This window comes from Barbus barbus (assembly GCF_936440315.1).
Source record: "Barbus barbus genome assembly, chromosome: 18".
Taxonomy (NCBI): domain Eukaryota; kingdom Metazoa; phylum Chordata; class Actinopteri; order Cypriniformes; family Cyprinidae; genus Barbus; species Barbus barbus.
Window position 1 is genome coordinate 23367273 of NC_136746.1, and position 24463 is coordinate 23391735.

Sequence of the window (24463 nt, forward strand, 5' to 3'; positions counted from 1 at the left end):
TAATAATGAACCGGTGGCTTTTTAAGATTAATACCAGTGAAAGTAAAAGGGGTGAACCATCTGACAAAAAAGAAGAGGAGTGCCCGTCTGGAACATCACGAATTCAAACTGATGACGAACCCTCCACGTCAACGGGGACCTCCACACAGAGAGGATTAACTGCAAAAAGCAAAGGCCTGTGTGCATCAAAGCGACGGAAGTATGATGAACAGTACATAAAATACGGATTCACGGGCATCACAATTAATAACGAACCACGTCCACAGTGTGTTGTATGTTCAGAGGTGCTTGCAAACGACAGTTTGAAACCTGTGAAACTGATACGTCACTTACAAACCAAACATCCAATGTTAAAAGATAAACCGGTTGACTTTTTTCGCCGTAAAGAATCAGCATTAACAGGTCAAAAACAAACTATGACCAGCCAAACCACTCTGCCAGTAAAAGCGCTTACTGCTTCATATGAGGTGGTGCATTTAGTTGCCAAGGCCAAAAAGCCTCATACAATTGCCTCATTCGTCCAGCAGCAATGGCCATCTGTAGAACTATGTTTGGAGATAAGTATGCAAGTGACATTGAACAAATTCCACTATCAGACAACACCATAAGCTGGCGTATCACTGAAATGGCAACTTATGTCAAATGTCAGCTAATTGAAAGAATAAAGAATGGAATTTTTTTTTCATTGCAATTAGATGAGTCGACAGACATCTCAAACTCCTCCCAACTACTTGCATTTGTCCGCTACCGTCATGAGAGAACATTGCTTGAGGATCTGCTATTTTGCTCATCAATGGAAAAAACATGCACAGGAAGAGATATTTTTGAAAAACTTGAACTTGATGAACTTGGGCTTTGTTGGGACAACTGTGTCGGCGTGTGCACAGACGGAGCGGGATCAATGTTAGGGAAAAATAAAGGACTCGCTGCTTTGGTTCGTGAAGTAGCTCCGCACGTTCGTTTCACCCACTGTATGATTCACAGAGAGGCCCTTGCAGCAAAAACTCTTCCTGCAGAGTTGAACGCAGTGCTTCAAACAGCAACACAAATTGTAAATTTCATAAACACTCGTCCCACAAAATCAAGACTGATTGGCCTGATGTGCAAAGAAATGGGGTCAGAATATGAATCGTTACTTTTGCACACGGAGGTAAGATGGCTCTCCAGAGGGAAAGTACTGCAGCGGATATTTACATTGCGTGACGAACTGAGGATTTTTCTGCTTGATTATGGATCTTCTTTTGCTAATTATTTTACTGATGCTAAGTGGCTCACAGATCTTGCATACCTGTCTGACATTTTTGATAGACTTAATACCCTTAATTTGTCTCTTCAGGGCCCGAATTCAAACCTACTAACAATGTCCGATAAAATTGTGGGGTTTGTGAGGAAACTGGAGCGATGGCGGGGGCAGGTTGATGGGGGAAATTTAGACATGTTCCCGACCTTGGATGAATTTCTCACGGAAAATGAACTTAACTGGGATGTTACAAAAAAAGAAATCACTTTCCATCTGCAAGCCCTGTCTGCACATTTCAATAAGTATTTTCATGAGCAGCATAGTTGGAACCAGTACGACTGGGTTCGTAACCCCTTCATCGAAAGCACAGTGAATCTGTCATCAAATTAGCAGGATGCCCTTCTGGACCTTTCAAGTGACCATACTGTGAAGACACTGTTCGACTCAACCACACTGTAAGAATTCTGGCTGGCAGTGGAGACGGAATACGCTGAACTTTCGAGACTTGCAATTGATGTACTCTTGCCTTTTGCCTCAACTTGGCTCTGCGAAGCAGTATTTTCTGTATATACTTACATCAAAAGCAAGTATCGCGCATGCTTATTGACAGTGGAGGATGATTTACGGTTGGCCGTGTCGGGAATCCAACCACGGATTAGCATGTTGTGCTCTCAGAAACAGGCTCAGCCATCACACTGAATCAGGTAAGCTGGCTATATGTTTATGTTTCTTAATGCTACGCACTCGAAACGCAGCAAATAATATGTGAATGATGTTCGCACACTTTGGGCTCGCGTGAGGGGAGGGGGGGGGGAGGGGGGGCGCGAGTAAAATTAGACATACTTGGGGGTGGGGGGGGGGGGGGCGCATGTCCTAAAAGGTTGAAAACCCCTGGTGTAGTATATGATGAAATAATTGTGATTTACATGCTCACAAACATTTTGAATGACCATTAATAATAAAAGGTACTTTTTGCTCCATAATAGTATATTTACAGCTGCAGGGGTTAACTGGGCTATGTTAACCAGCCAAACCCTCAACCCCTCGGTTGAACACAGATGGTATTAGGAGGAGAGGGCTGTATTTTATAATAGACAAAAATTAGTATGCGCCCCTGTGTGCAAATATAGTCATCTATATTTTGGTTGGTTTCCCTGAAGAGAAAGTAAATTTTAAATATGTACATATCCTAAAAATTCATTTTAGCATATGGATGAGTTCAAAGCTACTTCCAGACAAGCACTAAAAGCCACTAAACTCCAATTTTGATTACATGGGGTCTTTTGAGAGCTGAATTCTCCAGTGGCTCTCAGATACTCACAGTAGAGAATAGTACCATGAGGTGTCGTGCTCTTCATCGTCAAATACATGGTCCTCCTGTCCTCAGAGGAATGGCTTGTAAAGTGCATGTCTGACTGAAACAGGGATGTCAGAGACGGCAACTCCAAGAAAGAGGTACCATCAAATCGAGGGAAAAAGACTGCTGCATCTGAAAAAAAGAGAAAAATAACAATTCTGTTAGTAAAAGGTAAATTTGACAGTTCAAGTAAACATTTGTCCTTCGCACAGTTTTGTCCTTAATGATTACGGATTTTAAATGCATGGGGTACGACAAATAAATTTTATAGAAGGTCAAATATTTCCAAGTCTACATACACGTACAGTATGTCAAACATTTGGAATAATTACGTTTTATTTTAATGTGTTTGAAAGAAATTATTTGATCATAAGTAATAACAGAAAAATTGCAAAAAACAAATAAATAAAAATTATATATATTAATAATGTTTTTGTGGAAAACAAATTATCTTTATATATATATATATATATATAAAGATAATTGTTTTTCCACAAAAACATTATTAATAAGAATTATTATTAATAACTGAGCAGCAATATTCATTGCTTAAATTAAGCACAAAAATCTGAATATTACAATGATTTCTGAGGTACTATTTGGCACTGAAACTAAAATAATTGCTCATCACATGAATAAATTACATTTTATAATAAAAAGAAAACATTCATTAATAATACTTAACAATATTACTCTTTTTACTGTATTTGAAAAAATTAACTGTAAAATAACAAATTAGTTTTATAGCATTCATATTTTTTATAGTCATCTGATTTTTCATCATAAAATACTAAAATGCGCAAGCTATAGTTTATCTGACTGCAATATTATGACTTTTGATCGTTTACTAGTATAACCTCCTAGCTGAAAGCACAGTCAAGAGCAGTAATGTCTGCCAGCCTCTGATAAGTAGCCTACACGCAAAGGCAGGAGGATCCTGTCAGGACGTGTTCTGGAGCAATGTTATTTCCCACAGGGTGACAGACAACAGTGACTTTAGGGGAAGAGGAAGGTGGGTGTTGTGTGATATGGTCAGGACCTCTCTGACGCAGTAATGATCTGTTAGCTTTTACACAGAAGGCACTGTATGCTGCACAACACTGTCAAGGGATATGCGACAAGACTTCAACGTGGCCCGTCCGCGGTGAATGTGTGTCAGGGTGTTGTTCCAACAGCGGTCTATATACCACACATTAAGGTTGATTCAGCAAGAGGCAGGATGCAGTTCTCAGGGAGGCCAGGAAAGACAATTTACTGTACATGACATAGAATGACATACTGAAATACATCTAACTTACCAACACAAGGGAGCAGTTTTGATTTTAAGACTAGTAGAGATATTTTAAAGCAGATATATATTTTAAGCTGTCATTTTGGAGAATAGCTCAGCATTCCAGTATTAGGCTGATGATACACGGGACAACTTTTTGAGCAATGTTGCTGGGCAACTTTGGACAATGTTTCCATCAAAAGGGAATCAGGCGAGATAGAAATTTGTTACCCATTCTTAATGGGAACGTGCACAAGAAACCGTGCTCAAAAAAAGAAAGTTTCCCTGTTTATCATCAGCCAGAAATGTTACATTGTATAAAACTGTGAAAAAATAAGTAAATAAATGAAATATGATTTATCCTAAAAGCCTTCTGAAAACAAGCAATAAAAAACAAAAAAATATTAATTACGTAACTTCCTATTTTGTATGTTCATTTTTGCACAATTTTTATTTACAATACTATTTTACACATTATTATTATTACATGGTATTTATTTATTAATTTCTTTTTTGTAATATACAGTATATATATATATATATATATATATATATATATATATATATATATATATATATATATATATATATATATATATACATATATATATTTATACTACGGGGCCGTTGAATGCTTGAATCTGATTGGCTGACGAACGTTCTGAGGTGTGCAATTATTTTCAGGGAAACGCACGGCGAACGTAGTTCCAGGCAGCTTTCTTGACCGCATTACAGTTCCATATCACTTCGCATCGTTGTCAGCGCTGCCCTGACGATTTTATCAGTTAGCCTAGTGTAGCAACTTAAAGGCTACACATGACATTTCTCACTAGCGAGGTAATAACAGCGCTGCATCTTAAAGCAGACTTACAGTTTAGAGACGGTGCTTCAGAACACTGTTGAGGGACACACAGAGGTAGCCTAATTCATACAAGCTCTCTCTCTCTCTCTCTCTCTCTGTTTCTCTTTCTCTGTGTCTCTGTCTCTCTCGCTCTCTTTCTAATAACTTCATTATTAACTGCATTAGTCTGCTATCAACGGCTCAAGCCTCCATTGCCAGCTTTAAAATGACGTTTTGGAACTAGCAAAAGAGTCGTTGGATGAGATGCGGAAGAAGAAAAACCTGACGAATCCCTTGAAATATATAATTTGATCGATGTCTTGAGGTGTGGCAACCGTAGTATAAACGGAATTATTGACTCCGGACCGTTGAATTATTAGAAAAATAATGCACACCCGAGGTGGTGATGCGGCCACGACGCGAAGCGGAGTGGCCGTTACACCTCGGGTGTGCATTATTTTTTGGCCCGTCGTCAATTATTCCTTACATATACTTTGAAACAATATCCATTATATATTTATGACCAATTTCTAGAAAGCAGAATGAAACGGTAAAAATGTCAGATTCAGTAAATGCCATTAATATTGATAAATATAATAAATACAATTATTGAATTAAAATTTTTTACCTCTTCAATCTGCAAATTTTTTCTATTTAAAACACTATTGACAAATTAAAACATCATAATCATACAATATGTCCATGTATGAAGTTTTTATTTAAGATAGTTAAAAATACAAAAAATAATATTTGTTTTATCTGTATATAACTTTCTTGTATCTTATCAATCAACAGAATAAAATAATTTGGGATTAATCTCATTATATCCGACCAATGTTTAAGAAGCAAAATTAAACAGTAAAAATGTCAAATTTGGTAAAATGTTTTTATTTATTCAATATATCAATATTAACATTCCCCAGACTCTGGTTTAAAAATCCCTGTTTTATAATAGACATATTAAATCAGATAAGTTTCTTTGCTCCCTATATGCAGTCTGGTCTGCTTGTCGTTGCAGATGTAGAGCTTCAGATAATGATCCATTATGATCAGTGTGATAAAGTGTTTGGGTCTAACATTGTGTCTAGCTGCTTGTTACAGATGCTGGTTAGGCAGACCATACATTCTGAAGATAATGACAGTGAGAGACAGAACATCGTCCCAAATGTCTTGTGAAAAATTAATGAGTCTTTGACGACCCTTTTGACCTTTTGGATCTGCATTTATGTGACACTGTGCTGCCTTTGTTGTTAAACCATAGACTCAGTCTCACATACTTTTTCTTAAAAAAACAACAACAAAAACACTATCTTCTATCTTGCTTAAATATGAGTAATGATAAATGCACTGTATCTACATAACACAATACTATAGCAGAATTTGCCATTTTCACTTCAGAAACGTGTCTATAATCAGATTTTCAGGACGGACAGTAAATCTGTTTAGTAGAACCAGGAGAATGTGTCACACTTGTGTACCAGGATTAATCTCGGCTGTTGCCCTAGAGAATATTACTCTTCCGCTCCTCGCATCAAGCACCAACAGTGACAATAATCGTCGTGCCAAGCGGCAAAGTCTAATTTGACTCAGACTAAAGGAAGAGAGGCTCCTCTGTCAAATCCCTAGGCTTGTTATAATAATTCTCATCGAAAAACTTTGCCACTCTCTCCGGCACCCAGAAGGGCCGCCAACACCGAACAGAGTTTGAGGCTCAGAAAGCGGCCAAGCAAATCGAGCGATTCCCAACGCTCCACGCAGATTGGACTGCAGTGGAGCAAAGAAGCCTTTCAAACGGCCTCCCGATTCCTCTAACTCAGCAGAAAATAGTGCACACTCTCAGGGCTGCTGTTTAAGGGGGAGTTTTACGAGGCTGATGAACCGTGAGATAAGCACAGATACTGTCTTGATGGATAGACGGAGGGATAGAAAAGCAAACGACTGGCTGAAAGAGGTGACTGTGCCTTTTTCTTGGGCATTACAGTCAACTTCGATGCAGCAAGCAGTAGATACTATGCAATCAGCAGTGACAAAGGCTATCTGATTTACAATGTTCCTTTGCTTGCACTGTAAAAATTATTTTTTGAAGTTGTAAATAAAACATAGATTATGTTTGCTTTACGAGAAAATACTATTTCAGTCTTTTTACTTGAAGATTTCATGTTTTATTGTTCACATTCTTGCCACTCTCACCTTTGGCTTGTTTAGCTGGGTGGGGTTCAAAAGACTTTTTCATCGATTTGATGGGACTGATATATCAGATGAGAACAAAATTTGAACGGAGCTAAATAATGACACTTTTGTAGAGCTGCTTTCTAGATTAATCAAATTGGTTCATCACTGTTGAATTGTGCAACATCGACCCTGATGCTGGTCTGAATTATTTCATAATTGATGAACTTTGGACAGTTATTGAACTGAATCAACACTGAACTGACTTGAATAATGACATTGTCTTTTTAGGGCTGCTTTACAGCTGAATTAAATGTTTACCTGAATCAAGTTTGTTCATAATTGACAAATTTTGCCACATCATTACTGTTATTGACTTAAATTTAATCGACACTGAACTGACTCAAGCTGAATAACAACACTATTGCCTTTCCAGAGCTGCTTTACAGCTGAATTGAATTTTAACAAAACTTGAATAATGATACTATTGCCGTCTGTAGAGCTACTATAGCTGAATTTAATTTGTTCATAATTGACAAATCTCGCAGTTTTGACACATATTAACCTGAACTGAATCAACACTAAACGGACTGGAGCTGAATAATGACACCATTGTCTTCTGTAAAGCTGCTTATTGCTATACTGAACTTGTGTCATAATTGATAAATTTTATGCAGTTATTGAACCAAACTGAATCAACACCGAACTGACTGGAGCTAAATAACGGCACAATTATCTTGTTATTTGGATTTGCCACATATATGATAAAGCTCGAATGACTGATTCTGTTACTTTCTGTTTGATACTGAAAAGCTGCTTTGAAACAATATCTATTGTATAGAGCGCTATATAAATAAAGGTGGCTTGAAAAGACTTAAAGGTGCCACAGAATGGAAAACTATTTACCTTGGCATAGTTGAATAATATGAGTTCTGTACATAGAAATGACATACAGTGAGCCTCAAACACCATTGTTTCCTCCTTCTTATGTAAATCTCAAGCAAGCAAAAGACCACTGAAAAATAGGCGAATCAGAACATAACACCCCCAACATTTGCATATACCCACCCATGTTCTATGCCAGCCGAACCTGCACCGCCAAATCATCAGTAGTTCTCCAGGTATTGTAAAGAAACAAGCGAGGATAATAGCGAAAATGGCAGATTATGGAAATAAATGTTATGTTCCAGGCTGTGCAGGGGATGTGCAGTGCAGGAATGGGTTGGTGTCTGTATTCAGAAAGGCATGGAAAACAAATAACGCGTTCTAATAATATAACGCGAGTCACTAAAGGACATGGTTGGCTCCTTGCTATTGGTAGCCTGTTACATTAAAGTACATTAAATTAAGATTTCACTTACCACATAAAGAGTGTAAGGAGAGATGACTGAGGATGATGGCGAATGATTTACAGATCCTGAGCACCACTGACAAGCATCTGATCGTGTAAAATGTGTGGTAAGTACTACTGCTGTAGTTTACACAGAGCATGTGCAATCGCAAATCTCAAAAGTGAAAGTAAAAAGCGATCGAGCATTCGAAAGCAGTTTCAATACCCCACATATTAATAGCGGCTTCCTGATGCCCACATTTTATATACAGTATAATTACAGTACCCAACGATATAACTGCGTGATATAACTGCGTCCCTGTGTTTCCTTCGTGCTGTGTGAGCTACTGAAATGAGCCGCACTGTGAAACAACCAATCAGAGCAGAGCTCAACATTATTATTCATGACCCTTCCAAATAAGGTAATAACAGACCATTTCATTCTAGGGACAAATCCTAGGGTTGGAAATGGACATGTAAAACTGTTTCTGGAGATTTTTTGCCCTTACCTAAACCACATACCTTCTATGTAGATATCAGAGAACAATTTAAAATATTGTATCAGTGCATTCTATGGCACCTTTAATTCAATGTGTTCAATTCAATTTACAAGCAATTTCTAAATGTAAGTTGTTTCTACAGCAATATTTTTCAGCATACATGCATGTCATGCGGTCATTGAAAAAAGAAAAAAAAATCTGCACAACTTTACTTGTAAGCTCAGAGGAATTATTTAATACAGTGTCTGCTTGATTATGTGATATTTCCCATGAGGGAACTACAAATGAGTCAGCCCTGAATATAGCAACCCCCTTGCTTTGCATAGTGCCCAGAGGGACAAATAACATTTCAGTGGATTACTTAATTATCTGCAAATTAGCACTTTGAGAACAAATGGCGGAGGTGCAGAGAAAAGGGCGTATGAGCACGGAAGTGCTGAGTGAGTTATTGAGAGAGGTCACCGGTTGCCTTCTTGCTTTTTATAGGACTATAGACTCCTCATGGACAGTGTGTTTCATCAATAAATGCCTGAATAAACAAAGCAGCCGCTGCAAAAAGCCTGATCAAGAAACAGGTAAATGGACAAAGTGATGGACAGCTGTATATGCTCTCTGAAACACAGTGAGCACCAAATGCACAGCGCAGAGCTCTTTTCTCCTTTAGGGACTCGTGTGTCAAGATTATGCCCCAAAATAAACCTGAAAGCAAGCAGAGCAGTTTTATACGGAGGAAACCATCTTGTATATATACACTAATGCCCTGACACCAAACCCTGTCTGTATTATTACTCTTGAGGTGCAAGGCACATGTGCATCCGTAGCTCCCAAAGGAGGGCAGGATCTGACCAAGCTGTGAAAAATGCTGAGAGGCGAATAGTCATTTCATCTTGATGACAACTTGTCATTAGGAACATTGCTGACATCGCATTTTTTTGACTATTCAAATTTCACTTGTATATGTGTGGGTATTGTATTTTGCTCCCCATATTTTTGACTGTAATGTAGGACTGCGTGTACAGTATTTGCATAAACTGGTAACACTTTTACAGTAAGGTTCAGTTTTTTAACATTAGTTTCTGCACTGGGTATCATAAATTATTTTATTTATTTAAACATTTATTAATCTAGGTTAATGTTAAATTGATTCTATTATTTATTGTTAATGCATATTTGTTCATAATATATGTTCAACAAATTATTTTTTTAAATTTAATTTATTTGAAGATGCATTAAATTAATTAAAAGTGGCAGTAAAACATCTAGAATGTAACAAATTTATAAAGTAAATTTAATGCTGTCCTTTTCAACTTGTTCTTTTCGTCAAACAAATTATTTTCAACAATGATTTGCTGAAAATTAAGCTTTTCCATAACAGGAATAAACTAAGATTTATTTGAAAAACAAATCTGTTATTTTCAACTTAAATTCATCAAAAAATCATGAAAAAGCATCAAACCAAACGAAAAATCATTTTCGAAAACAATTGCGGTGCTTATTGACTTTGTTTGTTTAAGAATCATGAGACACTAAAGACTGGAATAATGGCTGGTGAAAATTAAGCTTTGCCAAAGGAATAAATTATATATTAAAGCATATTAAATTAGAAAAAATAAAAATTATAATAATTTGCCACAATGATTAAATTAATGAAGCCTTTCTGAGCATAAGAGTCTTCTTTCAAAACATTAAAACATCTTACTGACCCCCACATTTTTGATCAGAATTTCTGCAACCTGAGCAATGTTAAAACATTACAGGCTCCTTATCCACCAAGCACTGATATCCAATACGAACAGCAAGGAAATACTGCAGCTGATTTAACACACCAGGGAGACATCACAGAGGAACAAAAATTACATAAAAATACCCACACAAAACTCCTTTGGCCCCTCTGTAATTAATGTACAGTAGAAAGAGACTTTAATGGTAAACCTCACAGGAGTCAAGATGGTCTCAGACATGGAAGCACATCTTTAATTTAGTGGTCACTGCCTCACTCAAAAATCATCATTTCAAGTCATTTTAAATACATTTTTATTTAGAAAGAAAATAAAAAAGTGATGTTGAGTATTTTATTTTGTAATTATTTTGACTATTTCCATCAGTTATCCTGTATACCTGTATTGCACTTTACAAGAAAATATTTTTTTTCAGCCTTTCTATTTCAAAATTTCATGTTTAATTCAATGTGTTAGTTGCTGTTTCCAGACTGGTATATCATCTCTAAGGCCAGCTGTCCTCTTATTTGTCATGTGACACTGAAGAGATTCAGTGTGACCCTATCACTCCCTTTCCATTATGAAGTCACAGACACCCTCTCATCTTCCTCGCCCCTTCACCCTCAGGATGTTTTCCCGCTGCTTTGCTGTGACATATTTGCTGATGCTAGCAGGTCAACGAACAGTAATTATCAGAAGACTAAATTATAGTGACAAGAGGGTCAGTTTATCTAGAGCTGATGGTGAAGCCTCTTGCTAATCTATGACCTTATAAGATTTTAGAGGTTATAAAAGACCATTTTCTCCAATTTTTTCATTTTAGAACTTTAGGAGCTTCTACTCTAGTCATGGTTTTAATCATGCTTTATTATTTAACCACTATTACTGTTGCTATGCTATCCATTTAATTTCTTCTAATGATTCACCATGAAGCCTGTTGTTGCCTGTTTTTCCCCCAAGTTCTTGATCTGTCTTGCCAACTTTGAACAACCATTTGATACCCATATAAGGCTGACATGGTCAAAAGTAAAAAAAAAGCAAAGCAAAAAATGCAGCTTTGAAACTAAAAGCTCTGCGGTGCATGCCTGGGAAAAAATAAATAAATAACAGAAATGTGAAAAGAGGAGAAAGCTTCTTTCAACAGCTGTCAAATGTACTTAGGAACCAGCATTCACAATGAAGAGGAAGAACTAACAGGAACGACTCGAAAACTGCTTTCCAGCAGAATTAGAATTTGTCACTGGCCCCCTTATTGTTTATGGAAAAACATTTTCATGCATTATTCCAAAAGCAGTTGCACTGAAATAAATATAAATAAATGCAAAGATGCCTTCAGATATGTGCTTGATTGTACATATGGTTATCTCTATAAAAATGTGGCACTTTTTTTTTACATTTTCAACAAATAGTCAGTAAAAGGAGGTGCTTAACCTTCATAAATGTTGACTAAATAAAACTAAATTTTATATGATATATATATATATATATATATATATATATATATATATATATATATATATATATATATATAAAAATAAATAACTTTTTTAATAATATACATACATTTTTATAAACGTTTTCATATATGTAATTTTCCCGTCCTTTTTTTCTCCAGATTTGTAATTTATGATGGCAAACTTTATTGCAATTTATGATGTCAACGCTAATGTGTGTTTCTAGCAATAAACATTAATTAAACAAATTAAATAGCCAACATTTTACGAAAGCAAAAAATATAATACAATTTTATATGTATATGTGTGTGTGTGTATATATACAGTATATATATCTATATATATAGATATATATATATATATATATATCATGTAAAACTTAGTTTTATTTAGTCACTTTTTAGTATATTCGTAAGAAATGCCAAGTATTTATCAGTAGTAAACAAATGTGAAAATACTGACAGCTTCATCAGAAAAAAAGGTCTTTTTTCTTCTCATACAGGAACTGAACTGATCTGCTCACAAACACATCAATCAATGTCTGGCACGGCACAAAAATAGAAACCTGGGAGAAGAATAAATGATTTTTAATTAATTTGAAGCCAGGCATGTCACCGCCAGAGCATTTGAATGTTACATCAATAGAGACAGATGAACTTGTAGCTCAGCAAATTAGCTCTTTACCTTCACATTGGCTTATTGATACAGGGCAAAACATGGTGAGTCAGCAGAAGCTGGAGCAAAATACAATAAAAAAGCAATTAGCACTATGGAGGAGCACATTACAATGAATACTCCACTGCTGGAAGTGCATAAAAATTCTGTTTTCCCATACAAGGTGGTGATTTTGATAAAAGGAAAGTCAGAGTTGACTAAATTCGGAGTCAGTTCAGAGTTGACTAAATTGTTAAAGTGTGAAATATTCTGCCATGGCAGTTCAGTACAGTATGTTGAGTGCCAGTCAATATCAGTTGGGTTCACTGTGTAAAAGACTTTCCACTCACCAGAATTTAATATCATTCATGTCTTATCCTGGCATGAGGCAGAGGAGGTAAAATGAATCTGAAGAACACAGGTGACAGGGTCACCATCTCATTTGTAGTAGGACTCAAGAAGTGAGCAGATAGAAGGATTTCTGACATTACAGCTTTCTTATATGGACCTTACTTTAATCCCATCACAAATTATTTAAAGTGATTCCTGGTCCAACAACAGGGCAAGGATTCAATTTTCCTTTGAGAAAAAGTGCCGTGCCGTGCCTCTGTAGTTAAAACGTTTGGTGGGAGATCATTGCCTGCTTTTAGACGTGAGCTACTATGTATCATTATGACATCAACTGAAATGTTTTGTTTTAAAGCTCCACACCAAACTTGACTGCTCATTAGAGTTAAATTAAGGGATATGGCTAATTTAGTAGTTCAGTAATTCCATAGGTAACATTTTCAGCTGTGATGTGGAGGCAACTGGAGCTATCACCTTGTTCACACAGGCGTCCCGTGAAGTGCAGAGGACAGTCACAGAAGAAAGACGAAGCTCCGCTGGGCAGAGTGCTGGGCCGACAGGATCCGCCGTTGAGACAGAGCCCCAGCGAACACACAGGTGAAGGCTGGGTGGGTGGGATATGCCCATCAGGAGGGGTTTCGTCTGTGGAGTTTGCTGGTGGGTCACGATGCCAGGGAGGCCTACAGTACAACATATAAGCAAATAAAAAGGCGAGAATTAAATGCTGCAATACACTACCACAGGGCATATTTACTAATCAGTAATCACTTATGATTATTTCCGAGCACAAAAACATGCGTTTAATTCACTAACCACAAGCAATTCAGTTAAACCAGGCAAATTATTCACAATTACGCACTTATTCATGAAACTGATATCTGATATAAAGTGATATTTGAGTCTAATCACATCCATTTACAGTAAAAAAGCAAGCCGTTAACGAAATGTCATCTAAAAGAGATGTTTATGGGTTGTGTGGGATTCATAATTTAATTGAGAATGCAAAGTTTTGTCAAAATAAAGCTTGTTGATTGACAGATAGATATCTGTAAGTGCTTAAACTGTAAACCGGTTTGAATTATGCACACAAATTCTTTAACAGGGCAAATAAACCAACTGCAACCTTCCTTTAACAGAAGCCAGAGATGCTGAACACAATTAACACAACAACTGTTTCATGCTTAAGGCCCGTTCACACTAAGCATGATAACTACAAAGATAACGATATAATTCTAAAAATCGTTCTCAGTATTAAAGGAACACTCCACTTTTTTTTGAAAATATGCTCATTTTACATTTACATTTTACATAGGCTCATTTTGGACGGAAGATAGGACGGCGCTAGGCAGAGATGACAGCCACTGCTGTTCCGTACAGTGGGTATGGATAACACTGGGAAAGCGTACTCCTAGTAGGGGAAAGCTACGGAAGCCACATCCTGCGTAAAGGAGATACCATGTGGAGATTACACATATGGACTGGCCAAGGGCAGTATTATATATGGAAGTCTCTGAGGTAGACTCAGCCAGTCTGGGGTAAGATCAATACACAGCAGAGACGGTAAAAGGTCTCTGCCAGGGAAAGACATGGGCTCACCGTGAGGGGAGCCATACCGTGGAGGAATACATATGTGGGATCCCCCGAAGGGGAATCACTACACACGGGCACCTAGCCCAGCACAAGGGCTGACCTTGGGCAAATACACGAGTGCTGGACCTTGCGTCTGGCGCTCCGCCACGCCTGACTGCCGAGGGTTCGGGGAGGAACTTCAACAGGTTTCGCCAAGGGGAACTGAACTGGGAAGCAGAATATAGCGCACATATCTGGTCCGTAGAGGGGAATGGCGCAGCAAGCGTGATCGACACCGAGCGGGTCCAGTGTTACTGGCCACCTGAGGTGAGTACAGAGGAGGAAACATGCTCTACACGGAGATTATAGAATCTCGCAAACGTGTTAGGTGTCGCCCTGCTATCGAGGCGCCCCACGCCAAAGCCGAAGAAGAAGGAACACCTTTCGTAGAGTGTGCTCTTACTCCAAGGGGGCACGGTAAGCGCCGGGCCTGGTATGCCGAGACTATAGCCTCCACTATCCAGTGGGCAAATCTTTCCCTTCTGCTAGCAACTCGAGGCAATTGATGTGCCACTGCAGTCGAGGCCCTGTCCAGAGCCCCGCAGCTGCATGCCCGTTGCACATAGCACCCCAGACCATGGCAGAGGCATCTGTTGATACAACAACATGTCTCTACACTTGCACTAGGGGAACTCCGGCCTGAAGAAAAGCAAGATCCGACCACAGGCTGAAGGTCTGACAGCAGGACGGGGTGACTGAGACCCGGTACGTGCCGCATCGCCATGCCCATCATGAAGCCAACACTGAAGCGGTCTCATATGAAGCAGTTTCAGTGGAACTGCCCTTTTGCGCTGGAAGGACTCCAGGCAGTTCAGCATCGACTGAGCACGCTCTACTGAGAGACGTGCTGTGAGGTTGACTGAGTCCAACTCCATGCCGAGAAAAGAGATCCTCTGCACAGGGGAGAGTTTGCTCTTTTCCCAGTTGACCCGAAGCCCCAACCGGCTGAGGTGGCTGAGCAGCCTGTCCCTGTGTTCACATAACTGTGCTTGAGACTGGGCCAGTATGAGCCAGTCTTTGACGTAGTTGCGAACACGAATGCTTGCTTCCCTTAATGGAACAATGGCTGCCTCCACGACCTTGGTGAAGACATGAAGCGAGAGGGATAGCCCAAAGGGGAGGACCTTGTACTGCGCCCCCAGGAACCAATCATCCAGCCTCGAGCGTTCGGGAGAAGGAGGAGACCTCCAGTGCAGCCCGATGCTCTTGGCGGCCCGGGAAAGCATAGCAGTCAGCTCTGGATCTGACTCGGGCAACGCCACTTTTCCTGACAGAGGCAGCGTAGCCGAATCGTCATCTCCAGAGCCTAGCTCGCCCTCCGATGCAGCGATCAACAACCTGTCATCCGCTGGTGCTCCAAACGAGATGCTGGGCCCAAGCACGAGAAACAGCGATCGTGACTGTCAAATGAAGCCAGGAAACGACCACATCCAGAAACACACGAGCGGGAATCCATCTTTAAACAGATGCCCGCCGCTTGTGGAGCTCTTTTAGATTGCTCTTTTAGAGGAAAAACACTCTTTTAGATAGTGCTGAAGTGCCGAGGGGAGGTCGCGGCAAGACCGAAGAATGGAAAGCTGCAGTACGCCGAAGAGAAGCAGCACTGGACAGTAACTCCTGTTGACGCGCCTTAACACCAACACTCAAGGCTGTCTTGTAGACACTCGCGGAGATTCAGTCTTTCTAGAAGGCTCGGCTCCGAAGCGAAAAGCTGATGTGCGTTTGCACCCACTCTCCTTTTATACCCGCGCAGCAGGGTGGGGTGCGCGTGGCGAAACATGCACGCCAACTGTCATTGGTTTGTTTTGTTAACACTCGAAGGTGGTTGGGCTCTCTGGCGATATCCCATTTACATCAGTCACTTGATGTTACGTCGAACGTGACTGACTGAAAGGGAGCTTGACTCTTCCGTAGTTACATCGTGTACTAAGACCGACGGAAAATGAAAAGTTGGCTAGGAACTATACTCTCATTCCGGCGTAATAATCAACAAACTTTGCTGCTTTACCATGGGTGCAGCAGGTGCAATGATATTATGCAGCACCCAAAAGTAGTCCCCAGCTATATCATAACTAGCTACCTACATAGATATATATAGATTCCCTATTCGACTGCTCCAGGCACGTAGATGCGGCCGCCCTCTTGGAACTGTATTTTTGACGTTATTCACCATACTGTAGGTTCGCAAAGAGCCATTGAGCCATACTGTGCATGATTGTGGCATCTTTCGAATATTCAGTTATTACTATCGTGAATGATGTCAAGTTTACCGCTACAATAAGGCGGACGGCTTACGTATAGCGGCCCATAGAAACAGTCGCTAATGAGGCATCTATGTATATATATCTATGGTTACCTAGCTGGGGACTTCTTTCAGGCGTTGCGTAATATCATTGCGCCTGCTGCACCCATGGTACGGCAGCAAAGTTCCTTGATTATTACGCCGGAATGAGAGTATAGTTCCTAGCCATATCGGCATAGAAAATCGCAACTTTTCATTTTTGATTGGTCTTAGTACATGATGTAACTACAGAAGAGTCAAGCTTTAAATAGGAAATTTATCGAAACTCTTTGGTCATTTTTGATGACCAAATGCTAATGGTCTAATCAGATTTAATGATCTATGCTAAGCTAAGCTAAAAGTGCTCCCGTTAGACCCAGAGATCGGCTGAATGGATTCAAAAACGGTAAAACTCAACTGTTTAACTCTAGGGGAGTTGTAAAATGAGCCTATTTTTTTAAAAAAAGTGGAGTGTTCCTTTAAAGAATAGCAGAGTCCACACCACAGCTTTAACAATAAAGGCACAGAGAAACGATATCGTTGAAATCACTTTCAGAATTATTTTTTTTCCAGCTGATTATCAATGCAAACATTGACACCCAATCAGAATCCATCTTGCCATAACGAGCTCCAGAAATTAATTCATTAAAATTATCCAGAATTTAAAGCGGCAGACGAGCGTGCACTTAGAATAAATAGATGATATAATTTGCTGATGTAGACGCTAATATTGTTACCTTTATAGTTATCGTTCTTGGTGTGAACAGGGCTTTATTCATATAAAAGGCACAGTCAGGGAAAAACCGTGAAACCGCCAGAATCATAAAAAAACCTTGATACAGATTTTTGGTCAAACCACCCAGCACTAATATCTGTAGTCTAAAATAGATAGTCAGACAGAACGACAGACGGTTGGACAGACATTTGTGTTTCCTCCACACTCTAGCATTCAGAAATGACCCACAAGATCAGGAATTCCAGATTGACAGAAGTTTGTGGACATTGCATAATTCCTTTAGTGAACCAGGCGCTAAAACAATGCAGAATGTGCATGCAAATAAGCAGCACTATCAGTGGGTGACATTCATTCTTAGTGAGTTCCCCCCTAGTGTTTTAATCAGAGGGGCAAAGGATATATAGAGCAACCTCCTCCACAATCCTTAATCTTATAATTACATGCAACACAGACAAGCCCCATTTGTAAAATTAAAACCATACTCACATGCACATGAAAAATCTAGATTAATTATCCTGTTCAACTCAAAATGGATGTGCATAAGTATGGACATAATGACCTAAATCCTGAAAATCAATTGTGTTGTTATTTTATGGGAAAGAGCAGTTCCAACATTCTGCTAAACACCTCATTTTGTGTCAGACAGATGAAAGAATGAATGGCTATGGCTTCAGAACAACATGAGTGTGAGTAAATCATGACAATGTGAAATTTAAGTCAACATTCATCAAAATGAGTCCTGAAAAATATATTGGCCAGTTTCTCTGACTCATCTTTCCCTCCATGATTTACGACTGGACAAGCAATATAATGCACCTTATCATGTTAAACTACCTTAATTATCATAACTAACCAAATAAGGCATGGTAGAGCAAGAAGCTTTCAAAATGCACACAGTTATGCCTACATATCAATCCTTCTCCAATTAGTAACCACAAAATCAGCTCACAAAACAACCATGATATATCATTCAAAAAGCCCTGATTAATGTTTCTGCTCAAATCATGTGAGACTATACCATGAAAGATGCCACAAACTGTCATATTCATTTGGAAAATCCATCTCTCCAGTCTACTGCAATTCCAGACAGATGACAGAACAGAATAAATAATAATGATGACAATGTAGAGAGAGTGGAAATCTACCTCATTTATATATTAACTAGTCTATATGGTTACCAATTTCAGGTTCTGTTCAAGACTCATTTCCTGCTGCTTTGTAAGACTGGTCTTTTTATAGAAATGGCCAAAATTAGTGCTTGCATTTTCTTTGGAACAATAATACACGACGTGTGAAGCCAAACACTTAAATATCCCCAGAATCTCACTCTTGATGAGCAATTTGCGCACAGCATGAACGTACAGCACCTGTGCACTCAAGTGGCATGCTAAATTATAGATTTTGTGCTTGAAAGACAGCTGACAAGATTGGCAAATAGCACATCCAAGAGCCATGAGGCAAGAAGGAAAACTATAACTTTTTATGGAAGAAACATTATGGAGGGAAAAATGTAGCTTTACTATTTTTTTTAGTATTTAACTACATCGTATTCTGTTTTGACAAAAGAAATCCTACGTAGCAGTTACTTCAAGAGGCAAAATCTTAAAATATATATTTTCAAATTCATAAACAGATTATATAATTTAACATTTAATCATAGCAATATTTCTCTGGCTGTGAACAATGAATGAATCTTGATTAGGGTAATGGTAATAAATAGAAAACGTATGTTATTTATTTATTTATTTATTTTTAAATAGTCCTAAAAATCTAGAATGTACTGTAACAGAGTGTGACAGAAAAGTTGAATATTTCTCTATAAAACTGAAACTTACCTAGATTGGACTTAAGATCATTCAAATAGCTGAGGTACCAATTAAGACAATTAATTTTGAATGTTTTTAAAATTTATAAATAAGTCAACATTAAAGACAACTTTACATTGAAAGCAAAAATAATAATGACAATGTTATATTTCATGTTTTTTTGTTGTTGTTGAAAAAATTGGTTTTGTTTTGTTTTAAATATTACAATTCAGAATAACAGTTTTCTATTTTAGTATATTTTAAAATTAATTTTCAACAGCCAATACTCCAGTCTTCAGAGTCACATGATCCTTTAGAAATTATTCTAATACACTGATGTATAAAATTCCAGTACAAATGCTGTACTGGAATTTCTACAGTGACAAATCAAGAGAAGATTTTATTTTTTTAACAAACTGATTCACTAATATGAATTGTTTAAAATGAATTTAGACTTACAAACACTGCCCAAAAATGGTATTGATTCCTAATGGAAAATCAGGTTCAATTACCTGCAGTTGTCAACATCGTTCCTGACAATGGCATGGTCCACACGGATTCTTCTGAGCTTATTAATTTCGATTATTTCAATGCAGCCGGTGTAGTTGTGGAAAGGCTCAGCTTCCTGAGGGAACACAGAACAACAACAAAGTCTCAAGCAGTTTCTTCAGAGGAAAATATAAAAACATCTCAGGCCTAAGGGTGAAAATGAAAAATGGCTACAAAGCTGCTATTCTGGGAGAAGAAAGTGCCGTACAACAAAGAGGTTGCATTTTAAGGCATAGTTCACCCAAAAAAGAAAAGTATTTTATTTACTCATTTATGTCTTTCAAAAAACCTGTAGTATTTCTCCTTGGAACATAAAAGTACATATGCTGTTGAATTTTTGTAGAACTCTTTCCATACAATAATTCACCTAAATTTGCACCTAACGTACCCGTACATACTAAATTGTCTATTTTGTATATTGTGTTGTGCTATTTTGTATATTTGTACATTATTTTTATTTTTTATTATCTGTGTCCTGTCCTGTCACTGTCATTATGTCACACTGTGGAGCTTCTGTCACTATAACAAATTCCTCGTATGTGTAAACATACCTGGCAATAAAGCTCATTCTGATTCTGATTCATAGTGACCAAGGGCTCTCAAGGACAAAACACACATCAACAAAATTAGTTCACATGACTTGTGCACTACATTCTACTGTAAGTCTTGACATAATGCAACAGCTTTGGGTGATGAAAATACTTATATTTGAACTATTCACAGATTCAGTTTCCACTTTTACTTTTGAGCAGGCCTTGGTTATTATAAGCTGTTGCCATATGGCAAGAGCTTCATAATAACTCTTCAAAAATCTCACCTTTCATGTTACATAAACAATTTACAATGTTACATAAACATAATAGATTACAAGCCTGGAATGAGATGAGTGAGTAAATCCATTCCAAAAGTACTATCCATTTAAAACTGATACACATAAAGGAACATGCATATGTATTAATACAATGAGACTTTTGCCTTTACAAACATACATTTATAAATGAAACAAATGCTACTCAATGTTTTTAAAGGCAATCAAGATTCTTTACATAAGACAGCATTGGCTCATATAATACCAGTAGGAGAAACTGCATTGATGAATATGAATATATATATATATATATAAATATAATTAGCAGTTCTGTGAAAAGAGAAAAAAGCATGTGGATCCAATCTTTGTTGTCTAGACGAATACATCTCAACCTCTCCTTTTTCTTCTCCTAACAGTATCTCAAGTGCCCGTGACCTGCTTCTAGCCGCCTGAAGGAAAATGAAAAGTGTGCCTGCTAGTTTCTCAGAGCTTTATCACTGTCAATATGTAGACCTTGACAGTTCTTTGAAGCCCTCTGAACCAGTTTTTAGTAACCTGAAAATTACTGGAAAATTCATGTCCATTTTAATCCAATTTAAGTTGAAGTTGTCTCTGCGGTAAGTGGTCAGGTCATTGTGTAACATGACAAAGGCAAACTATAAATCTTTCCTTGTTTCCACATTATAATCAGAATTCCCAGTTGACCTGACGATAACTTAAAATTTAGCATTATAATGACTTATTTGGAGTGAACTAGAGACTTTTCAAATATCCAAGATGCTTTACATTTCAAGTTGACTACATGTTAAATTTTAAGGCAGCATGAACACTTTAAATTATAAACAACTTTTTTTCTGAGCATAAGAGTTAAAAAAAAAATCCATTCCAAACTTTTTTTTTTTATCGTATCACACACTACTGTTCAAAAGATTGTGGTATCCTCACACAAAATAACCTCACACGTAATTAACTCTTACTTTATAGGGTGGAAACCGAAGAGGAAGTCCTCCTATGAAGAGACGGTCAGTTCTCTGTAAACCCACGGCTGGTGTGTAATTGCTTGGAATACTTCTGACAGTCCCAAAGCCTGTAATAGTGACTTCAGCTGCACACGGAGAAAGATATTGTCTGTGGAAAACAAAAACAAAATAACAAACAGTGTGATATGCATGTGGACAAAATGTTCTGTCTTGTTATAAATCAACATTTCAGGTCCCCGTTTCCTGTGTATCTCTTCACCTAATGGCTGTAAATGCACTCAATTAATGATCTTTAGTATTAATACCACAGACATCTTTTAAGGCAATTAAGAGTTTATGTTAATAAGACACATTTGCTATGCCTAAAGGAGAACAAACTTACTTTAAAAGCTAAGCACTGCTAATGCCTGCTTTATCTGTTATTATTTTCCGCTTTTTTAATATTCAGACTGAAAACAGGTTATGCTGAATGACTCCTAATAACTGTGTTGTTTCCATGGATACGTGAGATACAGGAAGGCACTGAGAACGAAAAAGGGTCCACAGTGAATTCATTACCAAGAACAACATTTAAAATATCATGGTTATCATGGGTTTCAACAAGAACAGTCTCAGTGTGATATAAGGCCATGCCATTTGTACAAATGGTTTAATCTCCTTTTAAATATCAGAATATCATAACATAACTCATCAGATACAGCTTAAAAACAACTGTAAACTGTTTTATTGCCAGTTAAAAGCTAATTAAAATGGCTACTGTTGGGACACAGTAACTCATGACAGAAAAAAACCCACTAAACAAAACAAATGATTTGCTATGCTCAAGGGCGTCTTTCACCTGCATCTAATTATTTCCCCTCTTCCTTTTAAAGACATCTTATGTGTCTTGGACAGACTGTTCCGGAGATGTACCCAAGCCTTGGGAGATTTCCAAAGCTTATTCTGCCCTTCCAAACAACAGGGGAGGAAAGATAATTACCTCAGTGTGGATTCTGGGATAACTATGTGCAGCTGGAGGATTGGCCTACAGATGCTCAGCACATAATGACAGTATCCCCCCAGCCTTGATATCCGTCTCCCCCTCTTCTGAGGTTCAGAGAAGCCAATCTTGACTGATTTGTTAAGCCTGTAATTCGCAGGCTGTGGAGTTTTTCTCTTGCTTTGCTCTGCACCTCAGGAGGAAAGACCACCAGGCCCTGGACGTCCTCCCTCTGGAGCAGCCGGAGAGACTGTTAATTTAGAAGAGCTCCGCCAGAGCAGCCTGGCATCTCACCAGAGAGCCACTGGTCCCATTGAGTCTCTGAGCAGACAGTTCCCCAGCAGGACACACAGAGAATGCTCCTTTTACTTAGAAATGCTTTAAAGGCGACAATAAAGCACAGGTCCTTTAAACTGTTTCACGGTTTCACTCGGTCATGTGAGACATAAATAAGGCAGTGAAACTGAAAGGGGTTGCATTGTACAGTACCTTTTTATAATAAAAAAAATAATTTTGTATTTTTCCCTGTGGTCCACTTATATCGTTTTGTGCACCAAAACTGGTGTTACTAAATTTTACATGACCATTTTCCACCCTCTCTGTGAATTTCAGAATTAAACAGGCTGCTTTTTTGTGCTCCTGTGCCTTTAAGAATATGATATGCCGCAGTTGGGCACAATTCACGATTTTTTGCAGTTCATGAGCTTGAATTTGAATCGAATTGGATGTTTATTTAGAATATGAATTGGAATGACAAAAAGAGGATACACTGAATTACAATTCAAATAAATTCACACAACAGAGAAATCTAATTAGTGCAACAAGCTTGATTAAAACTAATGACTAATTAAGCCTATTCATATCCTGATATGTAAAATATAATTGTCTTCTCAACTTCATCACATTCAAAACAACAGCCAACAATTTTGATTTGTCACTCCTGTTCTATAAAAAAAGCAAATATTGTGGGTCAACCCATAATTCCTGTTATTAATACAAGTGTTAACATGAATTTAGTAGGGGGAAAATCACTTTTGAGCTTTTTCTATGCAGAGTTATATATAATGTCAATGCAATGCCTAAAAACATTAAATGTCCAAATAAATGAAAAGAACAATTTACAGCATAAATAATACCATTTTTTATTTTAGTTTTAAAGTAAAGGACAAATAATTTTGTGGTTATCAACTTTTATCAATCAATAAATATTGATTGAGCTTACTAAACCAGGGCCCGTATTTATCATGCTTCTCAAAGTGCCATTTTAGTCTCAAGTGCTGAGAATTCATGAAATTTACTCCTACTTTCAAACTCAAGTATAAAAGCAAGTTATCAAATTTCTTAAAGCTAAGAATCCCAGTTATTTAAGACAGTTCGAGAGGTCTCTCAAGTTGTTAGGAGTTGCCAGCAGGGGCTTGTGATGGCGCTGAGGAGACAGAGACATGCACAAATCTTTCAGGAGAGAAAGAATGTTCTTGAAAGGTTCAGTGGGGGGCTGTTGGTGTCCCCCTCCGAACAGATCACGTTCTGGTAGAATCCCCCTCAGTAGAAATCACGATCACGTTCCCAGTAGAGCCCTGCAAGGGCCTCAAATTTATACCCTAGCTAGCCCGGCACGTGTCCGGCAGCTTAACAGAATTACCAGCCTGAGTCCGACCCGAGTCCGTCTTTTTTCCCCCTTCTCCCAAATCAGATTATACTGTTTCAGCTATTAAAATAGTTCAGTTTTGTATGTAATGGCAAAGTGATTATATATTTTTTTTATTAAGTTAATTTAGAAAAACGTTTGGAGCATTTTTTTGTTCTTTAAATACG

At 38.0% G+C, this 24463-nt stretch overlaps 1 protein-coding gene across 1 annotated transcript in view; it reads right to left on the minus strand.

Moving 5' to 3' along the window:
• Positions 1-24463, minus strand: part of LOC306884685 (protein eyes shut homolog) — a 59233-nt gene that overhangs the window by 8152 nt on the left and 26618 nt on the right. Inside the window, exons 10-13 of the mRNA XM_079440788.1 lie at positions 21667-21817; positions 19845-19957; positions 13356-13561; positions 2562-2729 (exon numbers count right to left, since the gene is read on the minus strand). Coding sequence (XP_079296914.1) covers positions 2562-2729; positions 13356-13561; positions 19845-19957; positions 21667-21817 — 638 coding nt within the window. The remainder of the gene's footprint in view (positions 1-2561; positions 2730-13355; positions 13562-19844; positions 19958-21666; positions 21818-24463) is intronic.